Source organism: Cucurbitaria berberidis (genome assembly GCF_010015615.1).
Source record: "Cucurbitaria berberidis CBS 394.84 unplaced genomic scaffold K460scaffold_1, whole genome shotgun sequence".
NCBI lineage: Eukaryota > Fungi > Ascomycota > Dothideomycetes > Pleosporales > Cucurbitariaceae > Cucurbitaria > Cucurbitaria berberidis.
In genome coordinates, this window is record NW_024468935.1 from 3,977,751 (window position 1) to 3,991,144 (window position 13,394).

The 13,394-nt window shown below is 51.6% G+C and overlaps 7 protein-coding genes across 7 annotated transcripts; 5 read left to right on the plus strand and 2 right to left on the minus strand.

The window, feature by feature from the left end:
* Nucleotides 1-1,000: 1,000 nt before the first annotated feature.
* On the plus strand, nucleotides 1,001-1,954 carry K460DRAFT_401104 (uncharacterized protein; the record flags this gene model as incomplete). Its single annotated transcript, XM_040936389.1, has 1 exon — nucleotides 1,001-1,954. One exon carries the CDS (start codon nucleotides 1,001-1,003, stop codon nucleotides 1,952-1,954), a length of 954 nt encoding a protein of 317 aa, XP_040793640.1.
* A 764-nt stretch (nucleotides 1,955-2,718) lies between these two features.
* On the minus strand, nucleotides 2,719-3,427 carry K460DRAFT_253422 (60S ribosomal protein-like protein L28; the record flags this gene model as incomplete). Its single annotated transcript, XM_040927398.1, has 5 exons — nucleotides 2,719-2,884; nucleotides 2,970-3,094; nucleotides 3,172-3,195; nucleotides 3,244-3,332; nucleotides 3,385-3,427. Coding segments are annotated over 5 exons (447 nt in total), but the record flags the coding sequence as incomplete, so codon positions are not given.
* Nucleotides 3,428-3,869: 442 nt separating this feature from the next.
* Nucleotides 3,870-4,299, plus strand: K460DRAFT_273977 (uncharacterized protein; the record flags this gene model as incomplete). Its single annotated transcript, XM_040927920.1, has 2 exons — nucleotides 3,870-3,924; nucleotides 3,980-4,299. The coding sequence occupies 2 exons, from the start codon at nucleotides 3,870-3,872 to the stop codon at nucleotides 4,297-4,299; spliced, it is 375 nt and encodes a 124-aa protein (XP_040793642.1).
* A 550-nt stretch (nucleotides 4,300-4,849) lies between these two features.
* K460DRAFT_270007 (RNA-binding domain-containing protein) lies at nucleotides 4,850-5,930 on the minus strand (the record flags this gene model as incomplete). The annotated part of the gene is made up of 2 exons (XM_040927616.1): nucleotides 4,850-5,852; nucleotides 5,905-5,930. The coding sequence occupies 2 exons, from the start codon at nucleotides 5,928-5,930 to the stop codon at nucleotides 4,850-4,852; spliced, it is 1,029 nt and encodes a 342-aa protein (XP_040793643.1).
* A 241-nt stretch (nucleotides 5,931-6,171) lies between these two features.
* K460DRAFT_361826 (Tom7-domain-containing protein) lies at nucleotides 6,172-6,991 on the plus strand. The gene is made up of 3 exons (XM_040932530.1): nucleotides 6,172-6,287; nucleotides 6,343-6,455; nucleotides 6,639-6,991. The coding sequence occupies exons 1-3, from the start codon at nucleotides 6,261-6,263 to the stop codon at nucleotides 6,658-6,660; spliced, it is 162 nt and encodes a 53-aa protein (XP_040793644.1). The 5' UTR covers nucleotides 6,172-6,260; the 3' UTR covers nucleotides 6,661-6,991.
* A 289-nt stretch (nucleotides 6,992-7,280) lies between these two features.
* Nucleotides 7,281-10,079, plus strand: K460DRAFT_302847 (uncharacterized protein). Its single transcript, XM_040929921.1, has 4 exons — nucleotides 7,281-7,950; nucleotides 8,000-8,833; nucleotides 8,896-9,257; nucleotides 9,309-10,079. The coding sequence occupies exons 1-4, from the start codon at nucleotides 7,481-7,483 to the stop codon at nucleotides 9,842-9,844; spliced, it is 2,202 nt and encodes a 733-aa protein (XP_040793645.1). The 5' UTR covers nucleotides 7,281-7,480; the 3' UTR covers nucleotides 9,845-10,079.
* A 669-nt stretch (nucleotides 10,080-10,748) lies between these two features.
* On the plus strand, nucleotides 10,749-12,534 carry K460DRAFT_270484 (FabD/lysophospholipase-like protein; the record flags this gene model as incomplete). The annotated part of the gene is made up of 3 exons (XM_040927654.1): nucleotides 10,749-10,894; nucleotides 10,954-11,868; nucleotides 11,925-12,534. 3 exons carry the CDS (start codon nucleotides 10,749-10,751, stop codon nucleotides 12,532-12,534), a joined length of 1,671 nt encoding a protein of 556 aa, XP_040793646.1.
* Nucleotides 12,535-13,394: the final 860 nt, after the last annotated feature.

Consider the following 13,394-nt stretch of genomic DNA (forward strand, 5'->3'; position numbering starts at 1 on the left):
AGCCACAGATCAAGTAGATCCCGAGGTGAAAGCAACCCCCTCGCCTACGATCCCACGGGCCTCGCGTCACCCGCCTCTCACCCACGACCAATTTCCACCTGCTAGGTGAAAGCCCCCAAATTACGCGCCTATATATAATTTAAACTTCCCAAGTCTTCCACATACGATCATAGGTCAACCCATGCCACGGACCCCAGTGCGAAAAACACTCGTCCTACCTGGCTCAGTGGGAAGTTGACTGGGTTGCGAACTGGCCCCTCGCAATCACGTGGATTAGTACTCTCTCCAAGGCGGAAGTGAGGTGAGCTCTCATCATACGGCAACATCTGAGCGGAAGTTGGAAGAGAGGGGAACACCCACTAGTCGTATGTTCGATTCTTTTTGTTGTCGTGAGTGATTTAACTTTTGGCTTCTTTTTTGCTTTTTTGTTGTGCAGGTGAAGGGAGAGCGGCGTGATGACGACATTGCACAAGGGCACGCGCAATTTGTGATACGCGATGAGAAGCTGGAGTAGTTCTCTTTGCTCCATTACATCGTGGGTAATCAAATCGCTAAGCAGTATCTACCTCCTCTTGGGAGTAGGATCGGCTATAGTAACTGAACGGGTTAACGGCTGAAAGTAAGAACGTGGGCGAAACAATAGGACACTGGCTTACCAAAGCAACTATCCACGTTCATGAAAGCTGCTAAACTACGTAGCGGCGTCTTGAAAAAGAAACATACATGTGAGAGTTCGCTGAATTGTCATCACAAGTTACATCAAGCAATCCCCTTGGTCCCTCGCTGCATCACTCAACGCAATCCGTGCTGGAGCCTTTCCCTAGGGCCCCCTTACACTATGCGACCTAATCGTACTACGACACTGTTAGCATATGTAGTTGAATAGATGTCCACTCGAGCGTCAGAATTGCACGCCCGACTTCAATAGTCTAGATAGGCACTCTCAAACCCTCACACTACCTTGTACGGATCATTGCAGATAACTACTCACTGAATAGTTATGACGATAGACACTCTTCCATCCCGGTTCCTAAACCTGCCTAGGGAACTACGATTGATTATATATGAACACCTCGACATTTCAACTAAACACTATGAGCTCAGCCGAGACCTAGCCAATGGCTTCACGCTTCTCTCCATCGAAGTGGCGCAAGACAAGCAGTCAATCTTTTGTCAACATGCTCCGGTCAGGGATATGCCGTCTATAACCCTGACTACATACACCCTCCCTGTCCAGATCCTCGCGGCCTGTCGCTTCATAAACATCGGAGCAACACCAATCCTCCGACCACTCCTCACGAAACTAAAACGCCAAGTTCCAACACTCACTGTAAATGTAGATTGTTTACACGACCCTCTGCTTTACGGACTAGATAGTTTTCTCAGCGCACTGCTCGCGTCCCTGAACGCTCACTGCAGGCCTTCAATCATCGACGGCTCCCACGCCGAATCCTCAAAGCGAGAACAACAGCAACCCGACATCTCACCCGCCACCACAAAGCAAACATGGGTCTCACAAACCGCCGCAAAAATGCTCGCACAAGCATCTCCCTCTCGCCCCTCAAACCCATCCGGCGCTTCAGCATACCCACAAGTCCGCCTCCTCCTACACATACGCAAAACCCGGCCTTTTAATCTACCTCCTACTACTCCTAGCCTTTTCGATGGCCACTGCGGTCTACCACCACACACGCCTTGTCCCACTTCCCCATTCTGCAAAGCGCAGAAGACGTACACTGTACCCAGTACACTCAGCGCGCCGCCGATATACACCATTAGCACGAATACGAAGCTCACACATGTCTTGAACAGGACGATGGAGGTCGTAAGAGAGGAGGGTCTGGATAGGATTAAGTGTGGCAGTATTGTGTTTGGGCAGAATAGTAAGAAGCAGACTGGGAGTGGATTGGAGGTTACGCGCGTTTGTGCGTTGGAATATGAGGTTGAGGTGTGAATTTGTTATTCTTTCAGGATTGATACTATGTAACCAAAGACTTACCGACCTGTTAAAGATGATTGCGAGTAGGACAGCAGATCCTAACATGGACTTTATCCTACCCTATACTCATTCCTTGTCTGTTTACCTCTCTATTCATCCTATGCGCTGTTCAGCGACCGAAGTACCAGACTCTTGATTTGCTTCGCGGGCAGTCTAATGAGTCTACATCTGCGAAATAGCGTGCTTTTGAAGGAACTAAAATATCTTGTCGGGGTGGTGCCTTGAATATGAAGAAGTAGCACACACGTCGGCGACGGCGAGGTTAGTCCCATGTTGACCAATCATGATCTTTACTGTTGTCGAATATGTGCTGTATCACGGTGCGTAAGTTTAGATGTGGCGGGGGCTCGGCTGCTTGGAGTATAGTAGTGGACATGTGTATTTAAATCAGCTTCCCGGAGGCGGAGGGCGGTCCGCTTGTAGGCCTATTTGTGACTCAGAATCTGAGTTTTGGAAACCCTGCCATGTATGCGAAATCGGCTGTAATAGATTTAGCACACACCAATCGGTCCCAAACAAACATCACCACCTCATTGAACGCCAAGGTTGAAGTTTCGAAGCATTTCATTTTCGCCAGTCCTTTCGCTATGAAGTCCTAGCTGATTATGCATTCCATCTCATCTAGTCATTCCAGTGCATTCGTGATTGAGCTCCGAGACCCAAATGAACCCGAATGAAGTAAATACCGCTTTCTTCTCTTCTCATTTTAGCATCTATGCCTTCTCAGCGGCAGCCTTGGCCTTAGCACCCCTGAGCTTCGATGGCTTGTCAGCCTTGACTGGCCTCTGGCTCTTGCGGATCGCGGAAGCGCGGGCGACAGCGTCCTTGCGGAGATCGGGGCGGTAGTTGCGCTTGACGGTGGAGTTGACAATGGCGGAGTAGGTCCTATGTGGCATTAGTGAATTGTTGCAATCAGGATCCCGCAAAGACATAGGCGGACTAGGATAGTCATAGTTCGAGGAAGACGTACTTGCGGGTTGATCGCTGGGCACCGAAGGTGGTGGTCTGGGTGGAGGTAGCGGGCTGGTGGTGCTTGTCGGACTTCTTGGTCAAAAGGGTGACGCCGCCATCCTTGCCGGCAATGATACCGATGGCCTGTTTCCACGTTGTCAACACATATCCCTCATTAATTCCAATCACGTCGTCGTATTCGCGGTTCAGGGTAGCCGTACCTTGTTGGCGATCTGGCCCTCGTTCTGCGCACAATTAGCAATTATCTTCAAGCACTGCATGGAGATCCGTACCTTGCGGCTGTACAAGTTCCTCAGGTTAAGAGGATCGCGCGAGAACTGCACACCATTCGCCCTCTTGACCAGCGTTGCGCTGTGTCCCTCTGTATCTTGTCAACCCCGCCCTCTTTCATGATAAAACCCTGGCAAACTCACTGGTGACCTCCCAGGCAAGATCGTGAGGAATAGTGGCGGCCATTTCGTCTGTATGGAGTGTGGATACGGACTGCTTGGTGTTGACGGTTGGAAGTTCGGGCGTGAATATTGCAGCTCGTCTGCATTACCGAATCGCGGTTAGTGCGCGTCGGGGATGGATTATCATGGCTGCCGACGCCACAACGGGAAGTGACGACGCGTGCCCGGGCTAGTGGATGGGGCGGTGCAGCTGAGACGACTTGTCCGCGTCTCCTTGGACTGCCTGCTTGCTTAGGCGTTACCTCATCGGACTTTTGATACATCTTCGGTGCGAGGGCTTCCCCGGCTACGTGCTGCGACGAGAGTTCGCTATATAGCGCCTTTTCCTTTGTTACCCTTCGTTGAGCCTCCTTCGCGCCCTCAGCAGCTCGAATAAGCACTCCCGAGGACCCCGAGCTGTCGCATACGCAACGGTACCCCTCGAGAGCTTCATACCCACCGCCAGAATGGCCTACATGTTCTATTCCGTCTCCTTGTTTTGCGTCCTTGTCCTTGCTACCGGTACGGTCTCTTCCAAGAGCTATACCCCTCCCACCCATCAACTAACAGTCCGCAGCCGCATACTTCACCCGGCACCGCTGGATACACCTCCTTCCTATTCCCGAACCAATCTATACGCGCCTTCCGACCTCCTTCCGCGATGACATCGAAGCCGGACTCTCGTCCTCTGCTTTCGATCTCAGCGGGAACGTAGAAGCCGGAGATTCACGACAGGGCCTGGATGATGCGGGGAAGAAGGATGTCATGCGCATAATGAAACGGAGAGGGGTAGACTTTGACGAGGCAAGAAGGATATACATGCAAGACAGGTTCAAGAAGAACGGAATCGGGGCGGATGGAGTACCACGCGATCCGAAGTTTGTCAGCTTTTCATGAGGTAGTGCTACGCATCGTTTGACGACAGCCATCTCATCTCACCACCACTAATCATTTCTTTTGTTCACACCTGGGAAGGTTGTCTGGGAAGGTTGAGAGGACTGGGTCATGTTATATTTCATTTGCACAGACATTTCATGGGCAACTTCGATGCACATTGGGATGACAGAGATGTTACATTTGCAGCTCTTATCCGTTTGACTTTATTATGTCTACTCGCGTATCTTCTTCGGGTTCACAGCGTCCATTATTTCGTAGTCTTGTATTCCTGATACCAATCGACGACTTCACCTTCTCAGCAAATGCGCCACACTCTTACTCCACCCGTGCCTCCAGTCGTGACGAGTGAAGCCCCGAGTTGCGACAGACAGTGATGGACACGCCATGGATTGCTCAGTGGGGTCGACATGGCTCTTGGTGATTGGCCTTTAGTCTACCGCGGAGGCCTCCTCAGGCCTGCTCGAATAGCCTTGGTGGGCGACGCTGGTTCTTGGAGAGCTCTCATAACTCGTCGCTGCATTGTTGCATTCCACCTCATCTAGGGATGCAATCATCTGGGAGCGAAACCTGGAGGTCCATAACCTGGTGGGGCATTGAACCCAGGTGGAGCATTAAATCCGGGTGGTCCATTAAATCCAGGTGGTCCGTTGGGCGGCGCGTTACCAAACCCAGGGGGCGGAGGAAAGAAGTTTGCAGGCGCTCCACTCGGCGGACGAGCTGGTAAGCCAGATGGGGCTGGCGGAAGAGAAGGAGGCCCTACTGGAGGTCCTGGCCGGCCATAGCCTGGAGGCGCATGAGGTGCGCCGAAGCCTGGGGCTCCGTTAGGCGGTCCGAAGCCTGAAGGTCCGTTAGGTCCACCACCTATACCTCGACCATCTGCACCCATAGCGGGTCCTGTAGGAACGGCAGCACCTGGTGGAAGTTGGAAAAGGTGTGCTGGTAGGGGTTGAACAGCGGCTGCGACGCCGTGGGCCTTGGCCTGTTTTGCAAGCATGCGCTCTGCTTCGTCTCCATGCCGATCACCCTTGCCATCCTTTTTGTATGCATACTGGACCGTAATCTGCTTATTCATGATGTATTGACCGTGCATGCTGGCGATGGCACCGTCTGAGGATTCGAAGTCGCCAAATGAGATGAAGCCGTAACCCTTGGAAAGGTTCGTCTCGTCGCGGGCAATCTTTGGAGCGTTGACGAGCGGTCCAAACTGGCCAAATGTGTCGTATAGCGTCTTCTCATCCACCATGGCATCGAGATTGCCAATGAAAAGCTCTGCGCCAATCTCGACATTCCGTTGCTTATCGGCTGATGCTTTGTTGACGCGGATTCTGCTCCCATATAGCGCGACGTTGTTCATGATCTTGGGCGCATAGTCGGCCTCGGACTCGGTGTGGAATTCGACGAAGCCGAAGCCTTGGTGTTGGCCGTTGACACGGTCGACGGGCATGTTGACGTTGCGCACACGGCCGGCATTGAGCATTAACTCATGGAGGATTCTCGGTGTGATACGCTCGTGGAGGTTTCCCACGTAGACCGTGGCCTCCTTGTTTTGCTCCCTGTTAACATGATTAGCATCAGCGCACTACTTTTGTATTCAAGTTGACTTACCAGTGACGGGCGCTTGGAGCTGACATGGTGGGCTATCGAGGTTCGAGATGAGGTTTGACCGAAAGCAGCAAGCTGACGTTCTCACTATTAGATGATCGAGTTACCGTACCTCTGCGGGGCGCGGTGCTTGTCGTGCGGCGTCGAAGTCACGGGCAGTAGGTGATGCGGAAGCTCGAAGTTTTGAAGCTTTGACGTCACGCTAGCCTGAACGTGGTTAATATACCCAAAGTCCCCGGCTCCAAGATTTTGGCTTGCAGCATTGCCTTCATCGAAGACAACCTCATCGCTAACCGCCCTCCACCTCGTCTCTACCCATCTCAAGTCTCCGTTCCGAGAAGCGAATCCACACAGTCAGCATGTACCAGCTATCAGAAGAATCAAAAGTGCGCCATCAATCACTATAGCAGACGTTTCGACCGCAATCTAACACTATGTCAGGAGCGCATCGCCCGCATCATCGATGTCTCCCGCGTCGCCATTCACTACGGCTACCTTCCTCTAATTCTCTACCTTGGTTACTCCCAAAGCCAACCTAAGCCGTCGCTCATCCGGTGAGTCAAGATGTTATAACGATCCTACGCAAGCCCACAGCAGCCATCTCTCTATCATGGGACGCTCGTCCGTCTTATGGACATCGGTGCCGTGGAAATTTCCAACATAGAATGCCATGGCGTTCAATCAACAGATGCCATATACATACCACTCCATCGTATATGATTCGCTAACAGTCCTAGACTCTTCTCTCCACTCGCGTAAACATGACGAAGACTTTTACCGGATGCTTTGACGAATGACTACACTTCATTGTACAATACTACAGGGATCAGGCGTATGGGTTCACTGGTTGAGAATGGTTGGAACGGACGGCACTACGGCCTCTGAACATCCTGCCGGGCTTTGGCATACTTCTCCACACCACAGATCGGTAGTCGGCAGGCGAGAACCCTCCACGGAGTGGGATCTGTATCATGTACAACAGACATCTTAAGACAGATAAATAGTACCCTGCAGCACGAATGCGGTATGGTGTCTCTCCACGATCATGCAGGCCGCATTCTGCACCATACATAAATGCCTTGCATGAGCGTGCCACATTCGCTGGAAACTAAAGAACCTAGGCTTGGTCTCGTATCGATTCAGTTGAGCTCAGCCACGCACGCCTGACGGAGATTTCCATCTTGGTAGGGCAGTCGTCAGTTCGCCGATAGATCTACAGACGCCAATGATGGTACGCTAGAGACCCCACGTGTCACCCCTGCTCGCCTACTCGAGTATCGCGCTCCATTATCCTCCGCTCTCACCTTTCAGCGAACTGAAATGTCAGACGCCTTTTACCCAGCCGCATGCCGTCAGGTCCGCTCTAGGCTCAGTCGAAAGCTCTCTCCTCACAGCCCCCACGTCTCCAGCGTCATCTGTATATCGCAGGCCTTCCCCAGATCTCATCTCATCTCCTCTCTCCTTCTCGCACTCATGGACTTGCCTCATCATCACTGTCGTATACTGTACCTGGATCTGTGTGTTTTAGTTCATCACTACAGCTTCAACGTCGCTACATGACCCGTTTTCGCCTGATACTATGGCCGTCCCCAGCATTGGGGACATCTTGATGGTTTCACAAGTTGCGTGGAAAATCGGTCGAGCCTTTTCCGCAGGTCGGATCAATGCACCAGCCGAATTTCAGGAAATCGAGGCGGAGATCAACGGGCTAGCGAAAGTCTTGAAGCTTCTAGCCGAGTCCATTCACGCTGACTCTGAAATAAGCTTCTTTCAAAGTGCCGACAGGGAAATTCAGGATGGTATTGGCACAATACTATCCTCTTGTCAAAGGACTATCAACGATTTGGACTCATTGATAGATCAATATCAGGTTATCAGGAAACATCGAACTATCGGTGGCTTCGCAATTGAACGGTCATGGAGCGACCTTGTGTTGGCCGAATACAAGACAGTGATGTGGACTACAGATGGTGGAAATCTCCAGAACCTGAAGGATTTACTCCAGTTGCATACACGCTCCATCACCCTCCTAACGCAAGCACTGCAAAGGCTAGTGATAGTGATAATTTGAAAAAGAACGACGGCTAACACTGTGTAGCAAGTCGCTATCACGTCTAGAAAGCGTTGTAGCCCCAATGGCCGAGCGTGTCGATAGCATGTATCATACCTCTAAGAACCTAGACCAGCAGCTGGACGAAGTCCATCGCATTGTACAAGACCTTACCATAACATCCCCAGATACACAAGTACCACCTGTCCCAGTACAGAATCCGGCTAGGTCCCCGACTGCGGAAGAACCAAATCCCTGGAGTCCGACTCTTGCTCCACGCTCGCCTCCGGGCTCTCCGCTTCGCCGCCAAACCACCACGATCTCGCTACCTCGAGCTCCCCGGCGTCCAAAGTCTCCTCAGCAGCCTTCGTCACCTGGTCCAAGCAGTAGCATTACCACTCCTTCCTCCCCAACAGAGACTGTAGTCTCGTCAAGAGGAACGTCACCTACCCTCAAAAATATATCTGAATTCAGCTTAGGCGGCTCCTCGCTTCGCTACTCTAGCAGCAGCTATGCTTCCTCGGATACCGGGACAAATTCTGCTGGGTGGCCCAGCCCAGGGCCATTGAGAGACTCATTCGTTAGCCGCCACCCTTCGACATCTACAAAGAAGACTTCATCGTTACCACGGACTCCGGAAGTATACGAACCGGGTGATAAAGTAGATGATGGGCAGTTGTCATTACTCCCGCCACCGGCGATGGGATTATCGACACCGTACGAGCTCGAAAGTGCTGCGTTACGAAGCTCGCACACCAAGCTGAGCCCTTACCCATTCACAAAGCCAGAAATTATGAAACTTCACCGAAGCTCAACAACAGCAAGCCAGAAAGCAGCTTTTGAGAAAGAAGCATTCAGGAACTCGGCTATTTTATGTGATATGTAAGCTGATATTTGGTCCCTCAACCACTAGTGTTTGCAGCATCTTTACTGACTCTACATAGTCGGGGAAAGCTAGTTGAATACTCACATCAAATCAATGAAGATGACCCCAAAGATGTCGAGATGATCCAGGCTTCTGATGAGTGCCGTATCGCGGTGGTACGGAAACGGGTACACAACCTAGAAACGAAATCAATGCGACTCGTAACGTCAGTATGGGTTTTCAGCGACGACGGCACTGTAAGAATAGAACTCCGGATGGACGACGACCAGATGTATATTCCATATTCGAGTTACTTTTCTCCGAAGAAGGTCTCGATCACAGTTTCATGCGAGCTCAAGTTTCATGACGTGAAGGTTGGAAACCGAGCTGCGAAGATTGCACAGACGAGCTGGGTAAACTTTGTCTTCGAGACGCCACAGGGTAAGCAGATGGGATAATGGGTTTCAAAAATAATACCTGACTGTATATTAGGGGCAGCACTGTTCCAAAACGAACTAATGGGTCGCACCCTCCTAGCCACCTTCCGCACCGAGAAGACGATGCGCATCCACGAAGGCTTGGGCAAATCATTCTCCTACGCCGAGCAGATGTGCGGCCTCGAAAACCTGCGCGTCTGGGAGGACAATGACACAGGCGCTGTCATCGCAATGATCCACTTCTCCGCCGACTTTCGAAACGGTTATCTCGCATTCTACATCAACTCAAGCGCGAAACCGATACAGACGAAAGATGTTGGGAACAGGGAGGTGAAAATCAAGGGGCTACGGGTGCCGATTGACGGAGGTGACCGGGCAATGCGGAAAGACAGTGTTGTTGTGGAGGGGAGCAAAGGCAAAGGAAAGGAACCCGGGGCAGGCAAGAAGACGGGGAGAGTGGAGAAGGAGAAGGTGATCAGTGGAGCGAAGATTGAATTTGCGAGCGACATGGAGAAAAAGGAGTTTTTGGAAATGGTCAAGGAGATGCAGAGGAGTATGATTGAACTGCCGGATTTAAAGGGTGTAAATTAGAACAATCGCGAAAATAATGCTCCTAGCGATTTGGTCAAAATGGGTGCTATGATCGGCCATTGATGTCGTAAGAACAGTGCCAGTTGGGATAGATTGGATACCGAACGGTAGCGGGCGGTTCGGAACCATCAGTCAGCGTGTAGGAAAGACCATTGAATCGCGGAGTTTTAATCCGGCGGATGATAAGCCGGTTTAGCAACGATTTAGTATTACTTGAATTTATTGTTAATCAAGCAACACCGTGGTATTGACATGACGGTCGTGATGGAGGATAGCGCCAAGTTGGAAAGGGTTTAACCGAGCTTGAACGGCACGGGCCGCTGCTATTCTCTGCCCAAGCTCACAACAGCGTAGGGAGCGGTAACCCCGAGATTCGTCCTCTCCTCAACATGGCGAGCATATATCATTCACTCGATACATCTTTTATAGGCTGAGGGGTCCTTCCGGCTTTGTCCTTTGTCGGCAGATCCCCCACAGCGGGAAGGCACGCTCCGTACCATTTGATCATACTTCGCGGGGGCATACACCGCTTCCGCCTGACAAATCTATTGAAACGAGCGTTGGTCCAGTCATGCTAGTTCAAAGGTAGCACAAACATGGACGCTGCTGGTCGAACGGCGACCGTAGCGAGGGGATGCACTACTCATGTGGACCACTTTTAACGGCCGGGTGCCGCAGACGTCGTGCAGCGGGCCGGCTGGCGCATTGCCATTGGCTCCCCGAAGATAGTGTATGGATGCCCTTTCTCCCGGACTGACAGCTCGTGGGGACCGGCAGCGAGTGTTTCAGCGCCTATCTTCTAGGGCGTCGCTGTCGACCGTCGACCATTGCATCCACTGGAAGCTTTCGCGTGTGGATGTCGTACTCTTAGGCATTCACGCTACGTTTCAATAGCAATAGCAGCATGGCTAGCAAGTCACTGGATTTTAGGCTCGTCCGGTACTCGCCAGTCGAAGGCACGCATTATTTTCACGATCCTGCATATCCCTCGACTATTCAATTCTTGTTATCGGGAAATTGGGAGTCGTGGGACGTAGGCTGGGTCAGATAGTAAGTCGAAACCTCTGTCGCACATGGCTTAGCCGCTAAATCTCACCAACACGCTTCAGCAAAGCTCAAGATCCGGAAATCAGACGCATGGCAGAAGAAGCTGAGGCTCGCCTTGTTCAAGACCCAGAATCTGGCTACCAACCGTGGCCATCACCACCTCCTCCAGGCCCCCCACCTGCTCCGGACTACGGCCGTGCGCCCCCTCAACCATCTACTGAGTATACACCTTCACCACCGGTAGCAGACCTGATACCTCTGTCGCCTTCTCCCGATCACAATCCGTCGGCTCCAAGCCCCAATCCGGTGTGGCCTCTTGAACGCGGCTCCTCTTTGTCCACCTCGGATGTGATTCCTTATTCTTCCCCATATGGTCCACCTTTCCCAAATTCCAATTCGGTGCAAGCGCCAGCAGTAATTACGACACTGGCCCCGACAGTTCCTACCAACGAAGCTAGCTCGAGTACGAACTTCCGGCAACCACAGCAACCACAGGATCTACAACATGTGACCCCACCCCCAGGCCCTTATATCCAACCAGCTGCACCTGTGGGAGTAGTCTTATCACGAAAACGCGAAACGAAGGTTATGCTTTCGATTGATGGCGATGGCATCCGCGGGCTTTCAGCTCTCCTGCTGATAGAATCGCTCGTCAATGCAGTATGTGTCAAAGTTGGTCAGCGACTTGATCCGCACCAGATCTTTGATCTGACAGGTGGCAACTCCCTGGGCGGAGTGATCGCTATATTGCTGTGTCGACTCCGTATGCAAGCACACCGAGCTAGGGAAGCCTACAAGCAGATTTCGAGACAGGTATACTTGAACAAAAGAGACTTTTTTATCTCCCTACATCCTTACAGTCAGTCACTGAACGTTGATGGTAAGGCTCTCGAGGCTGAAATCAAGAGGGTTATACAACAAGAGCTAGGCAATCAAGATGAGTTACTCTTGGATTTAAGCGAAGAATCTGGCGATGTGTAAGAGAGCTCGGTCTACCTGCTGTCCGTGGAAGAGGTACTGATGCGTTAGTCAGATTTGTCATTGCGACCCACATTGAGATTGGTGCGAACAGAGCTGCCTTGATGCGTTCCTACCAGACCCGACGTATCACTGGCCCTGAGCTTGATGCAAACATGCCCATCTGGCAAGCGATGAAAGCTACATCGATAGCTCCACGGTATGTCAATCATCGGCTGGTCATCGAGCCAGGTCTGGTGGACCATGGCACAGCGAAGAATAACCCCGTTCGCGACATTCTCTACGAGTGCCGCAAGCTGTTCCGTTACAGCAATGATATGACGATCATCATTTCCATCGGCACCGGCATTGGGCTTGATCAAGAGAACGAAATTCTTGAGATGGCGAATAGCATCGAAGATAGGAATAAGGAGGCAAGAGTATGCGGTCAGAGGTTTGAAGTGGAACACGAGGCTTTGATGGGAAGGAACTGGATGAAGTACTTCAGATTCAACGTCCCGGGCCTGGAGGATGTGCCACTCGAGGAGTGGTGCCATGAGGACTTGATCAAGGAGAAGACGTCGGCGTACCTAGCGCAGCCGGAAGTTGGAGAAAAGTTTTATGCTTGTGTGGATGCCATTGCACAACTATTGCTGGGACGACCGGGGCGGCATCAGGATGCGTAACGAGGCAGGTGACCTAGTTTGTGAAGGGATCAGGAATGAAAAGCATATTGATGATCAGCGGCTGGTACGGTGATAGACTAGGTCTACTTGATGCTGGTGTCTAAAAAATGGTAACTTAAGGAGCATCTATTGCGCTCGAAGTAGGCTTCGATTAGAGGCTATCGGTTGGGGATGTTGGCGAGTGCATATAGCCTTGCCGAATCCATGCGGTTAGCACCATCTCCACGAACGCATGCGGGAGAAGTGGGTCGCAGACCGCAAAGATGGACCACTCTGAACGACAAACGTGCTTTACATCTCCATACGTTTCGTTATATGACATCACCTGTCGCAATCGCATCGCCAGGGGCGCCTTCAGGCTGTTGTGGTTGCGTCCACAGCGTCTCACACGGCCCGAGCGAGCGCCCATGACGCAATGTCTCATCCTTCCTCACGACCATCAACCACAAAAGCGTACACATGTGGAGATATCTTGCAAATCCGCCCCCGTGGAATCGGTCGATGTGCGCCCTCATTTACCCCGCGTTCAGTTGCTTGTCTTGGCTGCAATGAGATCCAAGCCTTGGCTGCAAGAACAAGCACAAGATTGGCGGGAAAGGCCTACCACAAACAAAGCCACCCGCCTGGTCTGGCAACGTTGACATCAGAGGCAGGGATGGAGTTGGGAACCTGAATCTAATGTGTGAGAGTGAAAGGGAGGCTTTTGCCCTTGTGGAGAAAATAAGTCAAGTAATAAGTAGACTTGACTCCGTTCTGTTTTGAATCTCACCTTTTTTTCTTGCTTCACTTTTCTGCTTATGACTTGATCATGGCGACCGTGGAAGAGCAACAGCCTACTGCTGTTCCCGAAACAGAACGCG